At 50.3% G+C, this 23636-nt stretch overlaps 5 protein-coding genes and 1 non-coding gene across 8 annotated transcripts; 4 read left to right on the forward strand and 2 right to left on the reverse strand.

Annotated features, from left to right (window-relative positions):
* Window positions 1–18: 18 nt before the first annotated feature.
* On the reverse strand, window positions 19–2551 carry LOC142880919 (uncharacterized). 2 transcript variants are annotated; one of them, XM_076014882.1, is made up of 4 exons: window positions 2317–2551; window positions 1023–1627; window positions 602–930; window positions 19–463 (listed from the first exon to the last, which is right to left on the reverse strand). In XM_076014882.1, exons 2-4 carry the CDS (start codon window positions 1588–1590, stop codon window positions 206–208), a joined length of 1155 nt encoding a protein of 384 aa, XP_075870997.1. In that variant the 5' UTR covers window positions 1591–1627; window positions 2317–2551; the 3' UTR covers window positions 19–205. The 2 variants fall into 2 exon arrangements, with proteins under 2 accessions (XP_075870997.1, XP_075870998.1); XM_076014883.1 differs by having other exon boundaries at window positions 1023–1646.
* Window positions 2549–2631, forward strand: trnal-cag (transfer RNA leucine (anticodon CAG)). The gene has a single exon. It is a non-coding gene; the product is annotated as a tRNA-Leu (tRNA).
* Window positions 2632–2985: 354 nt separating this feature from the next.
* LOC142880921 (dual specificity protein phosphatase 14) lies at window positions 2986–6138 on the forward strand. The gene is made up of 2 exons (XM_076014886.1): window positions 2986–3354; window positions 4360–6138. The coding sequence occupies exons 1-2, from the start codon at window positions 3044–3046 to the stop codon at window positions 4565–4567; spliced, it is 519 nt and encodes a 172-aa protein (XP_075871001.1). The 5' UTR covers window positions 2986–3043; the 3' UTR covers window positions 4568–6138.
* Window positions 4835–6499, reverse strand: polr2d (RNA polymerase II subunit D). Its single transcript, XM_076014887.1, has 4 exons — window positions 6189–6499; window positions 5428–5608; window positions 5258–5353; window positions 4835–5109 (listed from the first exon to the last, which is right to left on the reverse strand). The coding sequence occupies exons 1-4, from the start codon at window positions 6265–6267 to the stop codon at window positions 5031–5033; spliced, it is 435 nt and encodes a 144-aa protein (XP_075871002.1). The 5' UTR covers window positions 6268–6499; the 3' UTR covers window positions 4835–5030.
* Window positions 6500–6881: 382 nt separating this feature from the next.
* On the forward strand, window positions 6882–10801 carry rpl35a (ribosomal protein L35a). 2 transcript variants are annotated; one of them, XM_076014888.1, is made up of 5 exons: window positions 6882–6995; window positions 8285–8321; window positions 8417–8569; window positions 10019–10163; window positions 10712–10801. In XM_076014888.1, exons 2-5 carry the CDS (start codon window positions 8311–8313, stop codon window positions 10733–10735), a joined length of 333 nt encoding a protein of 110 aa, XP_075871003.1. In that variant the 5' UTR covers window positions 6882–6995; window positions 8285–8310; the 3' UTR covers window positions 10736–10801. The 2 variants fall into 2 exon arrangements, with proteins under 2 accessions (XP_075871003.1, XP_075871004.1); XM_076014889.1 differs by lacking the exon at window positions 6882–6995 and adding an exon at window positions 7090–7114.
* A 665-nt stretch (window positions 10802–11466) lies between these two features.
* On the forward strand, window positions 11467–23601 carry abcc5 (ATP-binding cassette, sub-family C (CFTR/MRP), member 5). Its single transcript, XM_076014873.1, has 30 exons — window positions 11467–11689; window positions 12377–12514; window positions 13484–13593; window positions 13696–13851; window positions 13941–14085; window positions 14478–14711; window positions 14792–14965; window positions 15294–15441; window positions 15532–15680; window positions 16358–16465; window positions 16917–17083; window positions 17680–17878; window positions 17997–18068; window positions 18156–18280; window positions 18498–18570; window positions 18657–18860; window positions 18960–19103; window positions 19193–19286; window positions 19430–19599; window positions 19930–20088; window positions 20166–20295; window positions 20371–20653; window positions 20722–20908; window positions 21111–21200; window positions 21282–21471; window positions 21547–21706; window positions 21773–21851; window positions 21928–22041; window positions 22111–22275; window positions 22404–23601. Exons 2-30 carry the CDS (start codon window positions 12428–12430, stop codon window positions 22503–22505), a joined length of 4218 nt encoding a protein of 1405 aa, XP_075870988.1. The 5' UTR covers window positions 11467–11689; window positions 12377–12427; the 3' UTR covers window positions 22506–23601.
* The last annotated feature ends 35 nt before the right edge of the window (window positions 23602–23636 follow it).

The following is a 23636-nucleotide window of genomic DNA, read 5'->3' on the forward strand; positions in this document are numbered from 1 at the left end:
CACAAAGTTCACACAAAGTTCACGCAGAGTCTTTAATTCTGACAGCTGGTGTCCTCATTGGTCAAACTGATTGATATGGTTACACAACTTGCACCTGTATCATAAGGATGAATTCATTTGCATCTGTTTTTAGCACGGTAACAACGTCCAACTTCCCGTTGTAAGGTCGTTCTTCGGCCTTGCACTGGTCACATGACCAAGAGGGCTACTGCTCCGGCGTCCACGCTGCCCCTCCGTGCCGGGGTGCAGTGGCTCTGAGGTGAGGCAACACGGCTTTTGTGTAGAAGAACTCAAGCTTGGACACTGTCTCTTCCCACATGTCAGGGTCAAAGGTGACTGGGACAACTGCCAACTCCTTCAGAGTGTAGACCACCAGGTCGGCACGTCGCAGGCCGGTCATGGCCAGCTGACACTGGATCTGTGTGTAGTAACTGTGAGACGTCTTCAATCTGTAGGCCGGTGCCTGGAGACATGGGGGGAGAGAGGGCGGTGAGGGAGAAGCATGACGGCCAGTACCTTCAGGGAGAGGGCAGAGGGTTGCGGGCTGGTACCTTCAGGGACAGGACCAGTACCTTGAAAAAGCTTCTTTTTTTTTTTTCACCTGTTGAGATGCCTCTCCATCCTGGTCCAGTATCTCCAGGCAGAAGTTGCGGTCTTCTCTGCAGGCATCCTCCACTCGTTTGTCTCTGTGTTTATAGGGACACTTGACCTCCAAGCAGAACAGCCATTGGCCGGTCTTATCATCTGTAACAATCCCGTCAGGACTGGCAGCCAACCAGTGTCGCTGAGTGTCGATGAACAGGCCACATTCCAGAACTGACACAGCTCGCCTCAAGGAGGCGCTCTTCCATTCCTGATACCTGTGGACTGCCTTCTTCTCGTTGTCAATCCCCCAGCTCATGGCTCTGGTCTGGACCTGGCGGCTCTCACCTGTGGAGGTGACAAGAAGAACCAGATCAGGACATTATTTCCTTGCAAACAAACACACAGCTCTGTTTCCAGGTGAGGTGGGTGTGGCCTACCTGTGACTGCGGCCAGGTAGGAGGTGGGCGGGGTCTTGCTTTGGCCATTAGCAAAGCGAGAGTGAGCAATACTGTGAACCACAGAAGCTGTAATCCGGTTCTTCCTCCAGGCGAACCACTCTGGATTAGTCCGCTGTCCTCGGGTCAGAACCTCCACTTCGTCTATGGTAAATCCGTCCGTCTGGACCTCAGGACCTGCCGGCACCACCTCTGGCCCACTGGGTTTTTGACCAGAGTCTGGACCAGGTGGGGTTGGATCAGGATCAGGAGCTCTGACAGCTCTGGGAGACACTTTGGGATCGGCACGTTTTTGCTTTTTCCCTCCAGTGAGACGTGGTCCTGGTGGTCCTGGTGGTCCTGGGATAATCTTGTCAGTGTCCTGGTTCTGCTGGACCACCTTCCTGTTCCCAGTCTGAGGTGAGGGTTTAGCAGTCGGCCTGCTGCTGGCCTGGACCGCTGGTCCATCTCCTGCTGCGTGGATCTGAATGGTTGGGTGGTATCGCACTTTCGGGATAATAGTATTCTTGTTCCGACCCATTTCATTCTGGCTCTGTTGCTGCTTCTTCATGGTGTCAAACTTAACTCAACAGAGGGGTCACACGACACTGGACAAATGAAGAAAGCCTGGTCAGAACAACAAGTATCAGGGAAACCAGATCAGAACTGAAGAACTGAACTGTGTGCATACATTCTTGAGTCTTGAGCCTCATAAAACTAAAACCAAACTACAGATGGAAACACATTCAACACCGGTCAGAGGGTAGAAATCAATTTTTCACCGCAAAATAGTCGCTAACTGCAAAATGTGGCTCTTTGAAGATAATTTTTCCTACATAAAATAGACGAACTCACGTCTTGTTTTTTGGTTGTTGTTTTTTTTTGTTGTTTGTAGAGATTTCAACGTGACGTCCGGACGTCAGGGCTTTTATTATGAAAATTGCCCACCGGATGTTGAGGATTTGAGGTTATATTTAATGCCGAATCCAATGAACAGTGCTGACGTCACACGTCAAACTCGGGTGAGAATTGTTGCGTTTCTGTCTTGGTTCGTTCGGTAAGTGGTCGGAAGGGCGAAACCGTCAACCCGCTGCGGGTGCACAAGGGGGCGAACGAACACCATCCGAACATTCTGGAATGTCTCTCTAGCGAAACGGAACGGGCGTCGAACTGGAGTTGGTTTCAGTGCGACTTCGTGCTAAAAAAACAACAACAAACTAACAGTGATCGGACACCGTGACGTCACGCGGTTACGGTCCAATAGTGGGGAACCGAACCGGGAGCTGCGGGTTCTTACCTGAACGTTGCGCAGGTCTGAAGTGAACAGAAGTGAAACTCAAGTCTGACTCATGACCGCGTGACTGTGTGAGTGTGCCACGCCCACATTGTTCATCATCATCATCATCATCATCATCATCATCATCGTCCGCTGAGCTCGCAGTTTGTTTGTTGTTTGTGTTTCGGTCAAATGAAACGATCTCAAATATCTCTGACAGGATAAAGTTCCGCATCTTTGTCACTGCACCAGTGTCAGGATGGCCGAGCGGTCTAAGGCGCTGCGTTCAGGTCGCAGTCTCCCCTGGAGGCGTGGGTTCGAATCCCACTTCTGACAAAACATTTTCCTCTCCAGATTTGTTTATTATTTCGTTGACTTTCCGCTTACAGATCAAATTTTTACGTTATAACGTGATACTTTCACGTTAAAACGTGATTATTTTCACGTTATAACGGGAAAATTAGGATGCAGTTGAGATGGTGGAGCTTGTACCATTCATTATGAAATTATGTGAACATTATCACGTAAAAACGCGAAATTTTCCACGTAGAAACGCGAAAATTATCACGTTTTATAACGTTTATAACGTGATACTGAGCCCTGTTTTTTTTTGTTTGTTTGTTTTGTTTTGTTGTTGTTTTTTCTAGGGTGGCAGCAATGCGCTTCCGTAGACAGGCGCTCTAAAACATCAATCAGTGTTTTGTTTGAGAACCAATATTGAAACAAGTCCTGTGTCCAGTTGGGGGCGATGTCAGTGTCCCAGGTGCGTCCCGGTCTGTACCTAAGCGGTCTGGACGCATCTCTGAGCCGCAGCGTCCTGGCCAGCAGGAACGTCACACTCATCGTCAACGTCAGCGGGCTGGAAGAGGTGCCCTACCCTGAGTTGGACCAGCTGCAGGTCCTGCCGGTCCCGGTGCTGGACCGGCCCCACGCGCCACTCATGTGCTACTTTGACCAGGTGGCCGAACGCATCCACGGGAACCGGACCGGGTCGACCCTGGTGCACTGCACCGCCGGCAGGAGCCGCTCCCCGGCTCTGATCATGGCCTACCTGATGAGGTGAGGCTCCCCCTGCAGGCTAAGCTATGTAATGCAGGCCCCAGTGGTGGGGACGTCAGGGCAAGCTGGTCCTTCTCTGAGAAAAGTACATTTTCCCTTAAATATGATAATGAAGTTATTCTTTATAGTCTTTTCTTTTCACATTATGTAATATCCACTTGGTTGCGTTGCTTCCATTGAAATATATTACAGTAGAGTTTGTTTTTTTTATCCAATCATATCTCATCCAGCTTGTGTTGCCAGGTTCCATAAAATCTGCCTTAGGCCAGCAGATCCAACATAGCAGGCAGCTGTCCGCTGTCAGTAAACGGACATCAGTTAGTTTCCACAGCCAATCAGATGTTGTGCCTGCGATGCCAAGACCAGCGAGCTGCTTTACCCTGAATGTCACGCATGCACGTCCTGTGATTGGATAAGAACCTGAGAACCTCTGAGACTGAACTCAACCTGGAGATCCGGTTAGCACCACAACGGCTGAAGGACACGTTGAAGATTTAGTTGCTGTATCATCTGCAATTTAAAATGTAAATAAAGTGGCGCATTGGAGCAGCAGCTGCACCAACATGTTCAATTGTTTGATAACTTATTAGTTCATTAGTTTGTTTCATTATAGTCTCGTTGGTCTCATACGCAATGGCAACAATGTGCAGTTTATTAGACCAGTTTAGAGTTTAAACTCAGAGTTAAGTGTTGGTGAACTTATTGAAACTTTGTGATTTTTGACAGCACCAGTGGTCTTAGTTAGTGAGTCTTAATTATGATGTAAATGCTGCGGCAACTGCGTTTTGCTCAACCAGGTCCCCTATATGAAGGTGATGTAATGCGTGAGTGTGATTGTCTATGGATGCTCGAGATGTGTCATAAAAAGTTCCATATTTTGGGTAAAATGAGGTGCATTCATTTAAGGCGGACTAAATATGACCTCACTGACGACCTTGGTCGCCACAGACGACCTTGGCCGCCACTGGCAGGCCCAGTGTGTGACTCCTGGCCTCTTGCTTGCAGATTCGAGGCCCTCAGCCTGCGGCAGGCTCACGAGGTGGTTCTGGAGCAGCGTCCGTTCGTGCGGCCCAATGCCGGCTTCTGGCGGCAGCTGCTGGACTACGAGCGGCGCCTCTTCGGCAGGACGTCGCTGAGGATGGCGAGCACGACCAGTGGCGTGCTGCCTGAAACTCTGGACCACACGGGTGCAGGCTACTGCATCAACATCTGAGGCAGGTGAAGCCAACATCTCCACCTCCACTACCACCACCACCACCACCACATGGAGAGGAGGGCTCCACCCTCTGAAGTCAAGGGACACTGTTTGACACCCTAGTAAATATAATCTTTCTTTTTCATTATAATATATTGAGAAATTAATAAATAGGATGTCAAGATTGACATCACCTACAACATTTTATCAGAAGCTTTACTGTGAAGCTTCACCAGAGGAGTCATGTGACCTGAGAGGAAGTCTGGGATGAAGGAAGCAAACCAGTAAAAAAAAGACAACATTTATTGTGGCTGGAGCAGGAAACGCTCTGTGTGTGTGTGTGTGTGTGTGTGTGTGTGTGTGTGTCAGGGTTGAAATATCGTCACACCCACCACATGGTCGGTGACACTCTGTTTAATCTACAAAGATATAAAAATAATAAAAAATATTGGGGGTGCAGGATCTGCTGGAGGTCCTGGACTCAGTACTGGAAGCTCCTTTTGGTCTGGATGTCGTCCAGGATCTGCTGAAGCTCCTCATCTTCAAATCGACCCTCCAGACTGAACACACACACACACACACACACACACACACACACACACACACACACACACACACACACACACACACACACACACAGGTTGAGTTTCCTGAACTCTACAGTTGACAGGTTAACACAGCAGTGGGTCCTCTGGGGACAAGACTGACCTGGGGATCAGGGCTTTGGCCTCCTCGGCAGCCTCGGGACACAGGTTGGCTAAACTGGCCAACTCGAACTTGTGGAGCTTCTTCTGCAGCAGGAGACTGGAAGACAGAAGCTCGGAGGTCACGTCTACCGCACACGGACCAGAGAGAGCAGGTGAGAAGTGGGAGCAGACCTGCGGACGGCCGTGATGGTCTCCCGGTTCTTGAAGCGGCTGAAGCGGGCCGTGTAGTTGAGGGTCTTCATGAAGACCTCCGACAGCTCCTGCTCGTCCTCGGCGCTCTCGTTCTGCTGCTTCCTGTGTTCCAGCAGCATGTGGACTTCCGAGTTCAGGAGCGTCTCGGCGTTCTCAAACTCTGCGACAACACAACATTGGACAAATGAAACGGTGCGTCCCAATTTTCAGGCGACAGACACGCGACGGGGTTTGCCCCGTTTGGCTGAGTTGTCCTGAATGTAAATTTATTCTCGATGTAAACTCCCGTTTGTTTCCCGAGAGTTTGCGTTCATAACTGTCATCTACAGTACGTATCTGCAGGCAATACCACTGCGCAACCATTCACAACTTCGTACCAAAGCCATACATCCTACACTGATTGTTGTGTAAAAGATGTGTTATAATCAAATTAAATCACTCAGTTTATTTATAATGTCTATTGGAAACAAAGCAATTCAAAGTACAGTATGGGAATCATGAAAGTTGACAACACAACACAACTAAATGTTTAGTCGGAGTAGAAACTGGGCAAGATTAATCACTTTGCTAACTCAAAGCTAACAGCCGTCAGTGCTTCTGGACGTGATTTGGTGCTAAGTGCTAAAAGCTAATTCGCAAGTATCGACGTTCGCGTTGTTCTCGATCAAACAGATGAACACGGCGCTAAAACCGAAGCCGAAGATAAAGACCCTGATCCGGGGTTCGACGGAGCTCCGCACCTTTGGGGAAGAGCAGCTGAGAAGCGTCTTCCTCCACATCACCGACGTGCGTCGTAGCAGCGCCGCCTCCCGCCGCCATGGCGAACACCTGAGTCGCGAAGCGGCTCCAAACAACGGCAGCAGAGTCCAGGCAGTGTGGAGGAAGAGATCCGGGGCTTCGTGCGACCTCCGCTGGGTCAACTAACAGCGTTAAACACCCCACCAAGCGCCCACACAGGGATTCACACACACATCAGAGGGAATCGCTCCGTTTCCAAACACACAGGACCGAGTCTTTGGTTTTCGTCTTCTTCTACTACACTTTCTTCCACTTAGACGCAGCGATTGGCGCATTGCTGCCCCCTCATGGTCAACAAGAGGTAGTGTACTGAGTCCTCATATCCCGCCTTGGTAAACTTTTTAGGAACACAAAACAATGTGACAAATAATAATGAGGTAATCGTTTCATTTTCAATGAACAACTTTTTTTTTTATTAATTTGTTTTTTTCCCTTATATATATTTTTTTTTTAATTTTTTTTTTTAATTTTAGCCCAAATATTTCTATATTATATTTTACCTCAGCCTTCTACATTCTCTATTTGCCCTACTGACTATCCGAACTTGTACTTTATCGTTTGTGTTCAATGTTTACCTACGCTTTATTGTCATATTTTGTTTATTTGTGTTTAATTCTAAAGGTGGGATATAAAAATCGCTTGACTTCCGTGTTTTAGATCAGGCAGATCACTGAGCGCCCTCATTTACAATAATTCCCCAGCATGCCTTTCGGCCTTCCTTTTCCTCCATTTTTTCCCCCACAGTGAAGGTAAGCCAGCCAACATGTCAGAATAAATGTTCAAATATCACAGTTTCCCCCACTTCTGCCAACATCATATTGACATCAATTCCGTGGCCACCTTGTTTTCTGCGAGTCGGGTTTTGTATGTAAGTGAAAAAGTCCCCGATGGTAGAGATTGACTTTGGATTGAGCTAACAGCGGCTAGTAGAGCCGACCGATCAGTGGTATAGTTGGACTGGACCGGACCGGAGCGGGTAGCTGCAGGCTCGGCTCCTCTGGGCCACTGCATCGTTGTGTCGCCACACCGACGCTGCGACAAGTTCGTAACTTGTCGCGATCTGCTGTGAATCTGCGAACGACCACAACATTTCCTCCCGGTTCACCAGACGTGACTGAGTTAGTTAGCTTTAGCCTGTTAGCATCTGTCTCCATGCGACGTCTTGATTTCTAACCAACTGGACGCTGTTTGCAGAGTCAACACTTGTTCTCAGGGTTTGCAGTGTGCTTTACACTGTCCCTTATATTGTACTACGTGGAGGTTTTGTTGGCCTTCTCACCGAGGGCTCAGTGGAGCCGCCAGCTGAAGCTCACTGCGGATAGTTTGGCTGCAAGGTGGTGACTATCGGGGCGGATGTGGAGATTGTCCACACAACAAGAGGAGTAAGTGTAGTGTCACTGTTCTGGTGGCCTCACTGTGTGTTGATGCTGCCGTCTGGTTCTCCGTGACTGAGCTCAATCCCTGACGAGGGTCGCCCCTCAGCTGAATTTGTCTTAATTTAGGTGCATGAGCTGCACTAACTCTCTTGCACATCTGCTTTGGTTGTTTGTTGTACATTGATGGATTTGAGTGCTTTCTAACTATTGTATAGTATTTTATATAAATTGTATTGTTTAGGATCAACAGCCTGCAGCGTTGGCATCACTCCTAGAATTGCGCAAAACCCAAATATGGCAATAAAAAGCTGGTGATGGAAACGGCTAACTTGGAAAAACCTCTCAAATATGGCTAAAAGGTTTTGACTCTAATGAGGTACTTTTTCAGACGTATCCATAAAGAGGTATATCACAAAAGTTTCATGGAAATAGGTTGTTTTTTTTTTGTATTTACAAGTCCTTAACTGAAGCAAATGTAATTCTCGTAAAAATCTTGTGAGACTAGAATTGCAGTTTATGCGCTTCACACCATTCAATGGAAACACCTGCAAATCGCGATTGTACTTTGACAAAATTTTAGACATATCGCTTTTATTTTTGCAAAAAATTGTAATGGAAACACAGCTTCTGAGGCGCTAATGTCTGCGTGTGTGTGTGTGCAGGTGGACTGACCTGGAGAAGATTGACGATGCCTGGAAGGTAAGAAGATCCCGCCTGCTCTTCTCAGAGGAAAAAGTTGTCATTACTTGGGGTGTTGTGCACGTCTCCTGACTGTGTGCGTGTTTGTGTGGCAGACTGTGGAGTAAGGCCATCTTCGCCGGCTACAAGCGCGGCCTGAGGAACCAGCGCGAGCACACGGCTCTGCTGAAGCTGGAGGGCTGCTACACCAGAGACGAGGTGGACTTCTACCTGGGCAAACGCTGCGCCTACGTCTACAAGGCCAAGAAGTAAGAGGCGGCTCAGCCGTCGGGGAGTTTGCTGTGATTTTTTTGATTTTTTTGCTCTGCCTGCTCGTTCTGCCAAGTTCCAACCGCCAGAATGTGAAATGTCCATTTACTTTAGATGTTTTTCAGTGCAGAGCAGCTTCAGATTGTCTGTCGCTGCTTTTCCATGACCCCGAGAATTGTACAAAACCTAAATATGGCAATAAAAAAAAAACTGGTCATGGAAAAACCTAAACTTTGAAAAACCTCATTCAATAGAAACACCTGCAAAACTTTTTAACTTTTAAATTTTAGAAATATTGCTTTAACTCATGGAAATGCAGCTCATGTGGAGTAAATATCCCAACAATTTGCTGCAGTCTGTCGGGTGTTCAGTTCTGACTGTCATTGTAAACAGCAACAGATTTAAATGTGTTGCCGCTCTAAAGTGGCAGCGTGCGATTTTCATCATTGTCCGACACAAAGGGATGAGGTGCAAACTGGTCTGTAGAGCTCTGGTGGTGTTGCTTCTTCTGGGGCAGAGTGTCGCATCACTCTTGTTGTGGTGCAGGTGCCTGTGTGTTGGTGTGTGAAGCTCTGCTTCCCGCCGCCCGTGAAGACAACTGCAGAGAAATCACATGCAAAAATAACATGAAACGCAGTCCAAGCTCAGCCTGTGCTGTGCGTCAGTGGCCTGATATTAGCAGGTTGGCTGCGATGTCATGTTTGCAAAGGGAGAACCGTCAGTGATGGACCGAAGTCTCTGGTGTGGTAACAGGTCTGCCACTGATGATGCTCCCGAGTTAAGTCTCGCATTATTTTAAAGGTGTAAATTATTTAAATGTTAGACTGTCCTGCTAGTTCAGCCAGGGGCAAACTACGGCTCGTGGGCCACATGTGGCCTGTTAAGCTTTTTGAATCCGGCCCACCGAACTTGAAGAAATGATTAATAATCAATCAATCAGTCATAAAGTAGCTGCATTTCATCCATTTGTTCAGTGTTCTCAGTTTCAATAAAGAGCTCAATACCGTGATGCTTTCAAAGACACTGATTTGGTTGCGACTTTGCTTTTGTTCATTTTCAGTTGACATGAAAGCAACATGTTTTCTCCATAATATCCCATAATAGATTGTTTCCTCCTATGAGGAGGCTCACCCAAACACTCCATCCATCTGCTGCTGCTCCGCCACCCCCCTGTCGAGTTTTTAGAACCCCGTTGTGGCCCCACCAGTCAAAGATTTTGCCCACCGCTGCGCTCGTGCACACGCTTGAACTCCTCTTGCATCATCGCTCGACCTTCTTCCCTTCTCGCTCTTTGTCTTTGATTGACGTGCTTTTCCAGGCTGTGAGACCTCGGCCTGAAATCGCGCTGTGCACATTTTTGAAGTGCGCACAAAGTGACCTTGAGAATGACTCCGCCTCCTGCTGCCGATGGAGCCGGGCTCACCCAGCGTGTGTCTTGTCCTCTGCAGGAACACAGTGACGCCAGGCGGTAAACCCAACAAGACTCGAGTGATCTGGGGGAAGGTGACACGAGCTCACGGCAACAGCGGCATGGTCAGAGCAAAGTTCACCAGCAACCTGCCGGCAAAGGCCATTGGACACCGAATCAGAGTGGTGAGTGTCGGGCTACGACTGATCTGTTGATTGTTCTTTCCATTAGTCGCAATTATCTTCTTTATTGTCACCGCTTAGTTTGGACTTCTGGTTAACCCATCTTAAATCCTCACACCTGTGTTCCGCTGTTGTACTCTGACAGCATACATTTGCAAACAAATGCATCAAAATAATGACTCACAAAGTATCTATCTGCGACATAGTTGTTATATATATAGTTGTTAAATAGAATTTGTTATTAGCCCATGGAAAGAGGTCACTATTGAAATGGAAATCAGAAGGCTGTAAATAATAGAGGCATACAATTAAAATTTGAAATTGGGTTTTGCATGTGTGCAATATGAAGTTATTTATTGTAAAGTGTTAGGCTTTGACTGTTCCATATTCAGGTTGAACAACATTTGTTCATACAAAAAGGTTCACTGTTCTGTCTGGAAGAAGATTATTTCAATTTAGATGAATGAGTTTGTTGACACTGCTGCTGGCTCCAGTTGTGACTGAGCAACCTGTGTTTGATCCTGACGCTGTGACTTCCTGTCTTCCTGCAGATGCTGTACCCCTCTCGGGTGTGAAGAACCATCTGCAGCCGTCGATGTTCTTGTTTGTACAGAAACAATAAAATGCTCAGTTTGGAATCAGCTGCCTGACTCGCCGTGTTTTCTCATCAGTTCGTCATCACCTCGTCACTGCAAAGCATCATGGGTGTTGGTACTCTGTGGGTTCTGCTGTAGGTTCCGCTGAAGGTTCCTCAGGTGGAATGATCGCTCTAGTCAGGCCAGACTCTGGGAGGAGTCTCTTCCAGATTGGAAAGCATCCCAACGCTGCAGAAGTGCTGGAAGGTCTGCAGTGGGATTCAGCGTCTGTAAGGTCACCTGATCCAATCATGTGCTCACAACCTTGATCACGTTCGTGCAGCTAGGAACCAAAGTCTCAGGCTCATTCATTTATTTAATTGAAATTCAGCTTTTTGAATCAATAAAAATGTCACGTTTTCACATGTTAATGTACTTGTAATTTTTGTATAAAATACAATGTTTTATTTTGAAAGAACAGCGGCGACAATGAACACCTCCACAAATGGGCTGAACCCTTGTATTCTTGAAATAGTGTATTTTATATGTATGTATGTATCTGTACATGCATATGTGTATATGAGTGTGTGTATACACACACACATATATATACACATATTATCTATTTAGACCTACAGATATAGAACTCTATTTCCTGAAGTGTTAAACAGTTCAGAGATTGAACCAGGAAAAATAAACTTTAGCAGCATCGATCAGCAGCTGTTCAATCGTACCGTCCGGATTGCCACCGAAGCCGTAGTGCCGACGTCACAGCGGAGTCAGTTCCCCGAGGACTCGCCTACCCAGGATGCCTTGCGCCGCCGCTGCTGCTGCTGTTGGTGCTGAGGCTGAGCGCGAGTTGTTTACAGAGAGCGGCCGATACCCGAACGAGCAGCGCGGGGACGGCGACGTCCTGCGCGCGGACACTGACGGACCGGTGAGGCCCTGCTGCAGGTGAGCGGCGCCTCGTACACTTTGTCTCGAGACGTCTTTATCGCGTGCTTTTATTGCGAAAGGTCCCGAGTCGATCTTTGATTTTTATTTTTATTTTTTAAATTTTTTATTGATGATCATTATTTTATTGTGGAGGGATTTCCAATTGTTTTCCAAATTTGTCGTGTGATGGAGCCGCACGACCTCAGGTTTCTAGTAGCACTGTGTGTAGTATCAGTACTATCATCTGTGGTAGAGTTGTATAGTCGTGTCATCTGTACTATTGTTTTAACAATATTATTTGTACCAGTGTGTTACAGTGATTCTGTCAGAACTAGTATTGTATAATAACATCATCTGTAGTCGTGTAGTATAGGACTATTACAGTACAGTTTTTTACAGTAATGTTATCTTTACTAGTGTTTATATAATAATATATGTTTTCATATACTGTAGTACTGTACTATCATCTGTAGTAGTTATTGTTTAGCAGTGCTATCTGTGGTAGTGTGTGATAGAAGTATTATCTGTAGAAGTGTAGTGGAGAATGGTATCTGTACTCTTGAACCATAGCAGTGCTTTCTGTGGTAGTGTGATATAATAGTAACACAACAGTAGTTGTTTGTTGTTGTACAGTAGCATCACTCGGCCTGAACCTCGTATCCGCTGCTCTCGCAGCACAAACGCCTCTATTATTTTGGTTCTCAGAGCTTCCTGTTAGGGTGCCGGGGTCAAAGGTCACATGTGGTCCAATAGAAGATGAGACACCATGACTGTGGATGGAGTGAGCCAGAGCCCAGCGGGTCCACCTGCAGGGCTCTGCCGGGCTCACAGGGCCCCCTGCAGGTGAGAGCAGCGCTGGACCGGTCTGGCCTCTGGCCTGGGTTCTGGACCAGTTTGGCCCGGGTCGGTCCCTAACTGTGGTTATGGTGCAGCATAAAGGCAGCTGAGAAGCGGTGGAGAGGAAGCAATGAGCGGAGCAGCGTCCTCTCTTTGTTTACATAATGAAGCTCCGCCTCCTGCTGCCCAGCTGATGCTGAGGGGAGTCAAGCCGTCTGATTGGCTGAGGCTGTGTGAATGAGCGGGATGTGAGTGAGCGTCAGGAGGCAGCAAACGTGAGTGCTGCACGTGCTCAGTAGTAGCGCTCAGCTGAGAGCAGAGCTCAGACCCAGAGTGAGGCCGTGTGACTGTGCAGCTTATTCATCATTTTTGCACAGAAAGTGTAGAAGAAGAGCATCACCCAGTCAGACTGGCTAGGGATTAAACAGCACAGTATGCAAGCTATGGCCTGGGGACCATGTGCAACCCATTAAGCCTTTAAATCCGGCCTGCTGATATTGCTGCTGAAGAAATGATATCAATGGTCAGCAAGTCACAAAGTCGCTGTAAGTCCATGCATTTCTGAGTGTTTTAGGAGTTATTTCAATAAAGGGCGGTGATGCCTTCAAGGACACTGATTTGGTTGTAACTTTGCTTTTGTTCAATTTCAATTGACACTGAAGCAACATGATGTGTTTTTCTACATATCCTTCGTACGTATTTATAGGCCCCTCTGTCAAATTTCAGAACCCATGGTGGTGCCACCAGTCAGAAAGTTTGCCAACAATGTCTTCTTTTAGAATACAACAGAACTCCTTTTTTAATACCACAGTGGGGACATTTGCACAGTTACATTAACTTTAACTTTACACTCCAAAAAAGATGGAAAAATTACATAAGAAATAAAATAATAAAAAATAAAAAATTTAATATTTTTATTGCTCTTTAATTTTTTGTTTCATGCATTGTGTGTGTGTGTGTGTGTGTGTGTCTCAGGATGTGTTGCGTTTTTGTGAGGACAGATCAGCTGGTAGTTCTGGTGAAGGGATGGAGGGGGGCGGAGCCAAGAGCAGAGAGCATAAACAAGCAGGTGGAGATACAGACAGGTAACACACACACACACACACACACACACACACACACACACACACACACTGTAATAAAAAGGAGCAAAGTGGGCGTGTCCTCAATCGTCACTGCGTCCTCAGGTGTGGCCACCCGGTGGACAGCGCAGGTCTTTTCTCCTTCATGACGTTTCATTGGCTGACGCCCCTGGTGGTCCAGGCCAGGAGGCGGGGCCAGCTCCTCTTGAACGACATCTGGCCCGTGTCCCCGCAGGAGGGCTGCCATGCCAACGGTCTGAGGTGGGCCCAGTCCACCAGTGCCCTCCCAGTAACTGCCCACTTTGGTTCCGTTGGGCACTCACGGTGAACGTCCCTGTGAACATTCACAGGTTGGCGTCCCTGTGGGAGGCGGAGCTCCAGGCCAAGGGCGATGACGCCTCCCTGTGCTGGGTGGTCTGGTCCTTCTGCCAGAGCCGCCTCCTCCTCTCCATCCTCTGCCTGGCCGTCACTCAGCTGGCCGGCTTCAGTGGTCCGGTAAGTCAGACACAGTCAGACCAGTGAGATTCCAGCTGGTACCTCTGAAACCAGGTGTGACGCTTCGTGTCTAGACCAGGGGTGGGCAAACCTTTTGACTGGTGGGGCCACAATGGCTTGTAAAATTTGACAGAGGTGGCCGGAGCCTTCTCAGTTCACCAAGTGTTCCCGCCAGTGTTTCCAGTGCTCCCAGTGTTCCCACCAGTGCTCCCAGTGCTCTCACCAGTCTTCTCAGTTCACCAAGTGTTCCACCAGTGGTGCCAGTGTTCCCACCAGTCTTCCCAATGCTCCTGCCACTGTTCCCAGTTTTTGCAACAGTGTTGCCAGTTCTCCCACCAGTGTTCCCAGTGGTCCCAGTGCTCCAGAGTCACTGCTGCTGTTCTCTCCTGAAGGCTTTTGTTGTGAAGCGTCTTCTGGAGTACACCGAGCAGGGGGAATCGGACCTGGCCTACGGGTTGCTGCTGGTTCTGGGTCTCCTGACCACCGAGCTGGTCCGGTCCTGGTCCCTGGCCCTCACCTGGGCCCTCAACTACCGGACCGGGAGCCGCCTGCGGGGGGCAGTGTTGAGCCTGGCCTTTGCAAAGATCCTGCGGCTGCGCAGCGTCAGGGACCAGTCGCTGGGCCAGGTGAGGGTGACGGCGGCCTCTCTCTCTCCTCTTTTGGCAGTGTCTCTCGTCCACCTCACTCCCTCTGTTCCATCTCCCAGCTGGTCAACATGTGTTCCAGCGACGGCCAGCGGATGTTTGACGCGGCGGTGGTGGGCAGTCTTTTGGCTGGAGGCCCCTTGGTGGCCGTGCTGGGTGTTGCCTACAACCTGTTTGTGTTGGGACCGACGTCTCTGCTGGGATCTGCTGTCTTCATCCTCTTCTACCCAGCCATGGTCAGTTCCTGTGGTCATCACCTGATCACCTGAACACATGACAGCCTGACCACCTGAACTCCTGACCCTGTGACCACCTGACTACCTGGCCATCTGACCATCTAACCCACCTGACCGCTGGACCACCTGACCATGTGACCTGCTCGACCCACCTGACTACCTGACCTCATGACCACCTGACCTCATGACCCTCTGGCCCCATGTCATGATGATGAAATCTTGAACCATCATGACGAGTGTCCCTCAGAGATTGTGGTCGGTTCCAAACTTCTGTGCTTGGACCAGTCAGAAGCTGATGCTTTGCTGCTGACTGTCTCCTGATGTTCAGATGTTCAGCTCCAGAGTGACGGCCTACTTCAGGAGGAGGGGCGTGGCCATCACCGACAGAAGAGTGCAGAAGATGAACGAGATCCTCAGCTCCATCAAGTTCATCAAGATGTACGCCTGGGTCAAGGCCTTCGCTCAGGACGTTAGCAGTAGGTGCTCGCCGAGGACACGCCCACACCTGCTCACCTGCCCCGCCTCCACTGTAACGCCACCCCCCAACGTGCCTGGTGTTTCCTCAGGGATCCGGGACGAGGAGCGTAAGATCTTGGAGAAGACGGGCTATTTCCAGAGCATCACGGTGGGCGTGGCTCCCATCGTGGTGGTCATTGCCAGCGTGGCGACGTTCTCCGCCCACCTATTGCTGGGATACAACCTGACAGCAGCCCAGGTACCGCCTTCTTCTCCTTCTTCTTCTTTTAAAAATCTTTTTCTTTGTATCTTTATTTGGAGCAGTCAGGCCAATTGCAGAGTACAGCAGAATTAATAGTAATAAAAGTAAAAGTACTTCCATTTTTTATTTAAGTCCTGGTATTTGGTCCTGAAGCATGTACCAGATGGATGTATTGGATACTCAGTTGTAGAGAACTTTGATACAACTTGAATTATGAGTGAGTCAAACAGATCACAAGAACAGTGAACAAACAAATAAGAACCTGAGGGTCACCTGCTGCTCAGTACATTGAAAAGAAAAAAAAGTAGTACCAAAAATATCATTTAAAAAAAACTGCTCTCATGGGGGTCATTTACAACTAAATAAGATCCATTTGTTCTACATTTGGTAACATTATTTGGGCGTTAAAAACTGAGCTTACTGAAGACTGAATAAACCTCCAGAACGCTTTCAGTTTGGGCCAGTCCCAAAAGATGTGGTAGTGGTTAGCAACTGTCGATCCACATTGCCTCCAGCATGGCTTGTTTGTGCCTTTATTTTTTTCCTTGATGTGGTGTCTTGAAGTATCTGAGAATGTTCTTCCAGTCATGTGCAAGGTATGTCCTCCTTGAAGGCTTACTGGCCAACGTGGCTATCTGTTAGCCGTGTTGCTAAGTCTCTATCTGTGTCTGCAGGCCTTCACCGTGGTGACGGTCTTCAATGCCATGACCTTTTCCCTGAAGGTCACTCCGTTCTCTGTCAAGTCTCTGTCTGAGGCGTCCGTGGCCATGGACCGATTCCGGGTAGAACTTCCACTTCCTGTCCCTCCCCGGCTCCAGGAGCTAACCTTGCCTTGCGCTAGTGATGGATGCGGCAACACCAATGCGTTGGCGCATGTGTTGAGGTCATAGAGTGAAAGCCCGCCGTGATTTGGAGCCCTTGAAAAGCATACAGTGTCGCCGCATGGGACCATTTATATCTGATGTGGGCTAATAAACTAAGTTTATTGTGGATAATAAGTATGTCAATACTGGAAGTTGCCTGCAGTAATGTTTACCATCCAGCAGGTTTTGGACTGAGTAATAACAATAATAAATGGATTACACGACACAGTACTGACACAGTACTAATACGTTTAATGTAGTGTGTCACGTAGCCTCGTCTACCCATCGCTACGTTGATGATGTTGTGTTTTGCCGCAGGTTGATTCGCCTGTCCTAGCTCGTCCACTTACCGGACTTTTCTCCTGCTCAGAGTCTCTTCCTGCTGCCAGAGGTAGACGCCGTGCGTAGCCTGCCCACCAACCCTCAGGTTGCCGTGGAGATCAGTGATGGCACTCTGGTGTGGGAGGGCGGCGGGCCGAGCGCCCAGACCAGCCCCAGTGTCAGGACATCCGCGGGACAGCGGAGACACCTGGACAGGTATCCACATCCACCTGCTCCATGTCCTGGGGATTCAAAGGCTCCGTGTTCGTGAAGGGAGTGGCCACTACAGGCCACAGTTAAAAACTGCAGCAACCAGTCCGTCTGCTTCAGGGGTGGGCAAACCTTTTGGCTGGTGGGGCCACAATGGGTTCAAAAATGTGACAGAGGGGCCTCAGCATGTATGAGGGATATGTAGAAAACATATCATGTAGCTTTAATGTCCATTAATAATTCACAAAAGCAGCGTTACAACAAAACCAGTGTCTTTGAAGCCCCATGGCCCAGCGGGCCAGATTTAAAAGCTAAACGGGCCGCATATGGGTCCCGGGCCGTAGTTTGCCCAAGCCTGGTCTGTTTTCTACCAGTGCTTCACCTATCTCAACTGTCTAGGGATGAAGGTGGGGTTACACATGGAAGTTTAACACTGGGTCACATGACAAACAACCATCCACAGACACCTGGTGTGACTGTGAGTGGGAGGAGCTTGGAGAGAAGCCACGCCCACACGGGGAGAACGTGCATGAACGGAGTAGAGGAGGGTGGGAATGGAACCTGCAACCATCTGGTTTCATCAATCTGATACACACCTGTAGAAACACCGAGGACCAGGAGGAAGAGGAGGAGGAGCAGGAGGAGGTGACAGGCTCCCTGCTGAGAAGAGGAGCCGGAGGAGGAGGTGGAGGCGACGTCTCGCATCAGGAGGAGGAAGTCTGCCCCCCACTACTTCCTGTCTCCCCCTCCCTCCACCGGGCCCAGAGTTCCCTGCACAACATCAACCTGAGAGTCCAACAGGTGAGTCGGCCAGATGAGGGCGACACTGGGACAACTGAACAACATCACCAACACGAGTCTGTCTGTCTGTCTGTCTGTCTGTCCACCTGTCCACCTACCTGCCTGTCGGTCTGTCCAGGGGAAGTTGCTGGGTGTCTGTGGAAGCGTCGGCAGTGGGAAATCCTCAATGATCTCCAGTATCCTGGGACAGGTGAGACAACTTCTTGTGGAGAGACATTGGCTTCCTGTGAGGTCACTTCCCGCTTCTCACAAACTGACTCTGGGTTTGTTTTTGCAGATGACGGTGCTGAAGGGCCATGTGGCCGTCAGGGGAAGGCTGGCCTACGTAGCCCAGCAGGCCTGCATCCTCAACGCCACTCTGAGGGACAACATCCTGTTTGGACAGGAGTTTCAGGAGGACAGGTGAGCAAGGTGGAGACAAGTGGAGACAGGTGAAGAGGACAGAGTAGACAGGTGAGGACAGGTGAGGACAGGTGGAGACAGGGGAGGACAGGTGGAGACAGATGAGGGCAGGTGGAGACAGGTGAGGACAGGTGGAGACAGGTGAGGGCAGGTGCAGATGTTGAGCAGCTCCTCCAGGCCTGGTGAGGACTGACTGGTGGACTGTGGGTGTGTGCAGGTACCAGGCGGTGCTGACTGCCTGCTGCCTCAGACCGGACCTCGCCCTGCTGCCCAGTGCCGACCTCACAGAGGTGACATCACTTCCTGTCTGTGGCTGAGTGGGTGGGTGGGGTGCTGTGGTTGTGATTTGTTGCTGGAGGTCTTCCTGCTTCAGCAGGTGGGTGAGCGAGGGGCCAACCTGAGTGGAGGTCAGCGCCAGCGAATCAGCTTGGCCCGTGCCCTGTACAGCGACGGTGACGTCTACCTCCTGGACGACCCGCTCAGCGCCCTGGACGCCCACGTGGCCAATCACATCTTCCGAAATGCCATCAGGAAGCAGCTGCGTCACAAGACCGTCGTCTTCGTCACCCACCAGCTGCAGGTAGAACCTCCTCCTCCTGTCTCACTGCTGACCGCCTGGAAACCACTCTGAGAGTGTGTGTGTGTGTGTGTGTGTGTGTGTGTGTGTGTGTGTGTGTAGTACCTGGTGGACTGTGATGATGTCATCCTAATGAGGGAGGGGACTATCGTGGAGCAGGGGTCACATGACCACCTGATGAAACTCAACAGAGACTACGCTGCCATGTTCAAGAACTTCCAGCAGGGGGACACTGCCTACATAGAGGTACCTGTCTGTCTGACTGCCTGCCTGTCTGTGTGTGTCACTGTCAGTGTGTCTGTCTGACTGCCTGCCTGTCTGTCTGTCTGCTCCAGGCTCCCAGCAGGAAGACAGGCAGTAGTCAGAGGAAGCCACTGGACAGCAAACCAGGCTCTCAGAAGAAGAATCTCCCGCTGGTCAAGGATGGCGGTAACTGGCTCCTCCCACCTGCTGCAAACGCAGCAACACAAAACATGCTCACATTAATTCATTTTTCAGAACTTTATTGACATGAGCGAACAGCAGTTTTAAGTGCCATTTTTTTTCTTCTTGTCTTGGTCACGTGACCACAGGGGAGGAGCAGCACTGTGGGGGCGTGGCTCTGCCTGTGTTCAAGCTCTACATGGCAGCGTGTGGAGGCTCCGCCCCCTGCCTGCTCATCCTGGCCCTGTTTGTTCTCAACGTTGGAAGCTCCGCCTTCTGCCAGTGGTGGCTCAGCTATTGGATCAACCAGGGCAGCGGGGTCAGACTCCCACATCCTCCTCCTGACTCCTCCTCCTTCAGATTCCTCCCACCTCATCCTTCCTCCTTTTCCTCCTAACCCTCTCTAACCCTCCTAACTTCTCCACCTCCTATAGACTCCTCCCCCCTTATCCTCCTACAGACTCCTCCTCTTAACTCCTCCCCCTACTCCTTCTTCAGACTCCTCCTCCTCCTTCAGGGTCCTCTTCATAACTCCTCCCCCTACTCCTCCTACAGACTCCCCCCTTCTCCTCCCTCCTCCTCCTTCCTCCTCCTAACTCTTTCCTCTCCTTCCTCCTAACTCCTCCTCCTCCTCCTCCTCCTCCTCCAGGCTACTCCTCTGAACTCCTCCATGGGGAACAGCAGCAGCTCAGCCGTGACCTCCAGCCTCAAGGACAATCCCATGATGCAACACTACGCCGCCGTCTACGCCTCCTCCATGGTGGTGATGCTGCTCTTCAAAGTGGTCCGGGGTGTCGCCTTCGTCAAGGTCAGGTGGTGACGGTCGCGGCGACCCTGATGGCTCTTTGTGAGGACGTGGTTGCTGATTCTCTGACTGTCCTGCAGGGGACGCTGCGAGCCTCCTCCAAACTCCACGATCTGCTGTTCCACAAGGTCCTCCGCTGCCCCATGACCTTCTTCGACACCGTGCCCACCGCCCGCATCCTCACCCGCTTCTCCAAGGACATGGACGAAGGTAGAGGAGTGGGCGTCAGTGACCCTGACTAGGCCCCCTGGCCACTCACCTGATCACCCTGTGTCCTCTGCACAGTCGACACCCGTCTGCCCTTCCAGGCGGAGATGTTCATCCAGAACGTGCTGCTGGTCTTCTTCTGCCTGGGCGTCATCAGCTGCGTCTTCCCCTGGTTCCTGGTGGCCGTGGGCCCGCTGGTGCTGCTCTTCGCGGTGCTCCACAGCCTCTCCAGGGTCTTCATCCGGGAGCTGAAGCGGCTGGACAACATGACCATGTCCCCGTTCCTGTCCCACATCACCTCGAGCATCCAAGGCCTCTCCACCCTGCAGGCCTACAACAGGGGCCATGACTTCCTCCACAGGTCAGAGGAGGAGGAGCCGAGAGAAACAGACCAACCCTGTGTCCCGCTCACACTTCGCCTGTTTTCAGGTACCAGGTCCTTCTGGACCAGAACCAGGCTCCTTCCTACCTGTTCAACTGTGCCATGCGCTGGCTGGCAGTGCGGCTAGACGTGATCAGCGTGGCTCTGATCAGCATCACGGCACTGATGATGGTCCTGATGCACGGCCAGATACCTCCTGCCTACGCTGGACTGGCCATCTCCTACGCAGTCCAGGTAGGTACCTGGAGGACCGCCTCCTGAGGGTGGAGCTTGAGATGGATGTTTGTCCCAGACCTGACCTGACCTAACATAACGTGACTAGACCTGACCCAACCAGACCAGACCAGACCTGATCTAACCTGATCTAACCCGACTAGACCAGACCAGGCCAAGTCAGACCAGACCTGACCAGACCTGCTGTTCTTGCCTCCGACAGTTGACAGGTCTGTTCCAGTTCACCGTGCGTCTGGCCTCTGAGACTGAAGCTCGCTTTACCTCAGTGGAGAGGATCCATCACTACATTCAGGTGCGAAGGTGGACGGTGAAGGTGGCTCTCTGACGGGCTCGCTGCTGTTCTGCCCCGTCCTGACCTCTCCCTGTCCCTCAGTCTCTGACCCAGGAAGCCCCAGCGCGGTTGCAGGGACAGGCTCCGCCCACCAAGTGGCCCCAGCAGGGCGAGCTGGTGCTGCGGGAGGTGGAGATGAGGTACCATGAGGGCTTCCCTCTGGTCCTCAACCGGATCTCTTGCACCATCCGGCCCAAAGAGAAGGTCGGCATCGTGGGCCGGACCGGCTCAGGTAGGCGGGGCTCTGGCCGTCTGCGGCCCCTGTGATTGGTTTGACTGCAGATGGCTCACCTCTACCTGTGTGCAGGTAAGTCCTCTCTGGGTGTGGCCCTGTTCCGGCTGGTCGAGTGCTGTGGCGGCTCCATCCTGATCGACGGCGTAGACATCAGCCGCATCGGGCTGGCCGACCTCCGCAGCAAGCTGTCCATCATCCCCCAGGACCCAGTTCTGTTCAGCGGGACAGTCAGGTAGGAGCGCCACTTTCTAGGTCAGAACAAAGCTTTGCAGAAATTGAGGAAGGTTCCTGTTTGCAGGTCCAACCTGGACCCGGTTCTCCAGAACAGTGAGGAGCAGATCTGGGACGCTCTGGAGAGGAGCCACATGAAGGAATGTGTGAGTGCCTCCGTCCACACCCTGAGGAGCAGCACACCTGTCCACATGCCCAACCTCTTCCTGTCTCCACCACCAGGTGTCCCAGCTCCCCCTCAAGTTGGACTCGGAGGTGGTGGAGAACGGCGAGAACTTCTCGGTGGGAGAGCGGCAGCTGCTGTGTGTGGCCAGAGCTCTGCTGAGGAGGTGTAAGGTGAGAGGCCACACCCCCTTTGGCCCCCTCCAGGTGTCAGTCACCTGATGCTCCTCTATGCTCCTGCAGGTCCTGATTGTGGACGAGGCCACAGCAGCCATGGACCCAGAGATGGATGCCCTGATACAGAAGACCATTAGGAGCTCCTTCCGGGACTGCACCACCCTCACCATCGCCCACCGCCTCCACACCGTCCTCTCCTCTGACCGCATCATGGTGCTCAACCAGGGACAGGTCAGGATCCCTGTCATGTCATAGTTCACTTTGTTTGTTGATAATATGGATGATGATGATGATGGTGATGATGATGATGATGGCGATGGTGATGATGATACCCTCAGCTTTGTCTCTGAATGACCCAGGTGGCAGAGTTTGACGAACCAGCCAAGCTGCTGGCCAATGAGAACTCTCGACTGTGCTCCATGCTGGCCGCCATGGAAAACAAGGTGTCTGTGCGAGGATGAAGATGAGGATGAAGACAAATCGTCTGTCCAGGAAGACACAGCTGAGGTCAGACATCTGGTCTGAGGGTGCTGAAACATCTGTTACTGTACTGACTGTCATCGTCCTCAACCTGCTGCTGCTTGAACTGGAGGACAATCGGCTCTTCCTGTTTTCAATCTGTGCCGAGATCCATCTGCAGCACCTCCTGGTGGTTGCTGCTGGGAAAGCAGAGGAAACTTGCTTCCCCCCAGTTTATCAATCGACGGAACATGACGCTGTCTGGTGGTGAGACAGACAGGAAGTGTGGACAGACGCCTCCACTGGAGGTCCAGCAGCTGCTTCCTGTACAGGAGGGATGTAAATAAAGCAAAGCAATAAACGAGAAGAGCTGCTGTGCAAGTCGACGGTGTGAAACATCTTGATAGAACTTGCTGATGAGTTCGAGAGTGATTTCATTCCTCCTGACTGGGGTTCCAACCTCTTCTCACCTCATTTTTTTTTTAGTTCAGTTCTTGCAAACACACAATAACACACATTTTCAGTAGAGAAATGTGATGACATCACTGGTGTCCTGCCAATCAGGCGGGTGCTGACATGTTCGGATGTTGGTCCACACTCACATGGTCCAGGAGGTGAGACAGGAACAGAAAGTGAGCGTGTGGGTCGTGTGACGTACTCTTGTATGTGTGTGTGTTTTTCCATTTCGCAGCATTGTTACTGTTAATAAAGCTGTTTGAACACCAGCGACTAAACTGGTCACTATCATTAGACCTTACTCTGAGGCTTTAGTTCTTATCTTTAATTTCTGGACAATAATGAAGAGTAACGAATGAATGAATGACCGTCAAGATGGATCAGTGGGAGCTGTTTGATTTCAATTCTTCCACAGTAAAATGTGGTAAAGTTGAAATGTAGTTGGGTTTGATTTCGAGGTACGTGGGACCTGCTACACATTACAGCGTGGAATAATGAAACAGAAATGTCCTCATCCAGCAGATTGATCGTTGATTTAGCAACAATATTTGAAGCTGAATTCTTTCCTTGCGTGTCTGAAACAGAGACGACCATTGTTGTGTTTTTAAGTTTATCTTTTCAGAATAAACTGGTGATCCTCCTCGTGTTATTTCAGTTCTTATTTCTCTGTCCGGACT

Source organism: Nelusetta ayraudi, unplaced genomic scaffold, assembly GCF_046127955.1.
Source record: "Nelusetta ayraudi isolate G7.1 ecotype Tasmania unplaced genomic scaffold, CSIRO-AGI_Nayr_v1 ptg000175l, whole genome shotgun sequence".
NCBI lineage: Eukaryota > Metazoa > Chordata > Actinopteri > Tetraodontiformes > Monacanthidae > Nelusetta > Nelusetta ayraudi.

Coding starts and splice junctions, on each gene's coding strand:
- rpl35a (XM_076014888.1), top strand. Junction 8,570..10,018: donor TACGTCTACAAGGCCAAGAA/GTAAGAGGCGGC, acceptor TGTCCTCTGCAG/GAACACAGTGACGCCAGGCG. Junction 10,164..10,711: donor TTGGACACCGAATCAGAGTG/GTGAGTGTCGGG, acceptor GTCTTCCTGCAG/ATGCTGTACCCCTCTCGGGT.
- LOC142880919 (XM_076014882.1), bottom strand. CDS start 1,590: ATGAAGAAGCAGCAACAGAGCCAGAATGAAATGGGTCGGAACAAGAAT. Junction 931..1,022: donor CTACCTGGCCGCAGTCACAG/GTAGGCCACACC, acceptor TCACCTCCACAG/GTGAGAGCCGCCAGGTCCAG. Junction 464..601: donor ATGGAGAGGCATCTCAACAG/GTGAAAAAAAAA, acceptor CCATGTCTCCAG/GCACCGGCCTACAGATTGAA.
- abcc5 (XM_076014873.1), top strand. CDS start 12,428: ATGAGACACCATGACTGTGGATGGAGTGAGCCAGAGCCCAGCGGGTCC. Junction 14,966..15,293: donor TCCTCTTCTACCCAGCCATG/GTCAGTTCCTGT, acceptor CCTGATGTTCAG/ATGTTCAGCTCCAGAGTGAC. Junction 21,472..21,546: donor CGTGGGCCGGACCGGCTCAG/GTAGGCGGGGCT, acceptor ACCTGTGTGCAG/GTAAGTCCTCTCTGGGTGTG.
- LOC142880921 (XM_076014886.1), top strand. CDS start 3,044: ATGTCAGTGTCCCAGGTGCGTCCCGGTCTGTACCTAAGCGGTCTGGAC. Junction 3,355..4,359: donor ATCATGGCCTACCTGATGAG/GTGAGGCTCCCC, acceptor TCTTGCTTGCAG/ATTCGAGGCCCTCAGCCTGC.
- polr2d (XM_076014887.1), bottom strand. CDS start 6,267: ATGGCGGCGGGAGGCGGCGCTGCTACGACGCACGTCGGTGATGTGGAG. Junction 5,609..6,188: donor TCAGCTGCTCTTCCCCAAAG/GTGCGGAGCTCC, acceptor GTGTTGTCGCAG/AGTTTGAGAACGCCGAGACG. Junction 5,354..5,427: donor ACCATCACGGCCGTCCGCAG/GTCTGCTCCCAC, acceptor TCTGTCTTCCAG/TCTCCTGCTGCAGAAGAAGC.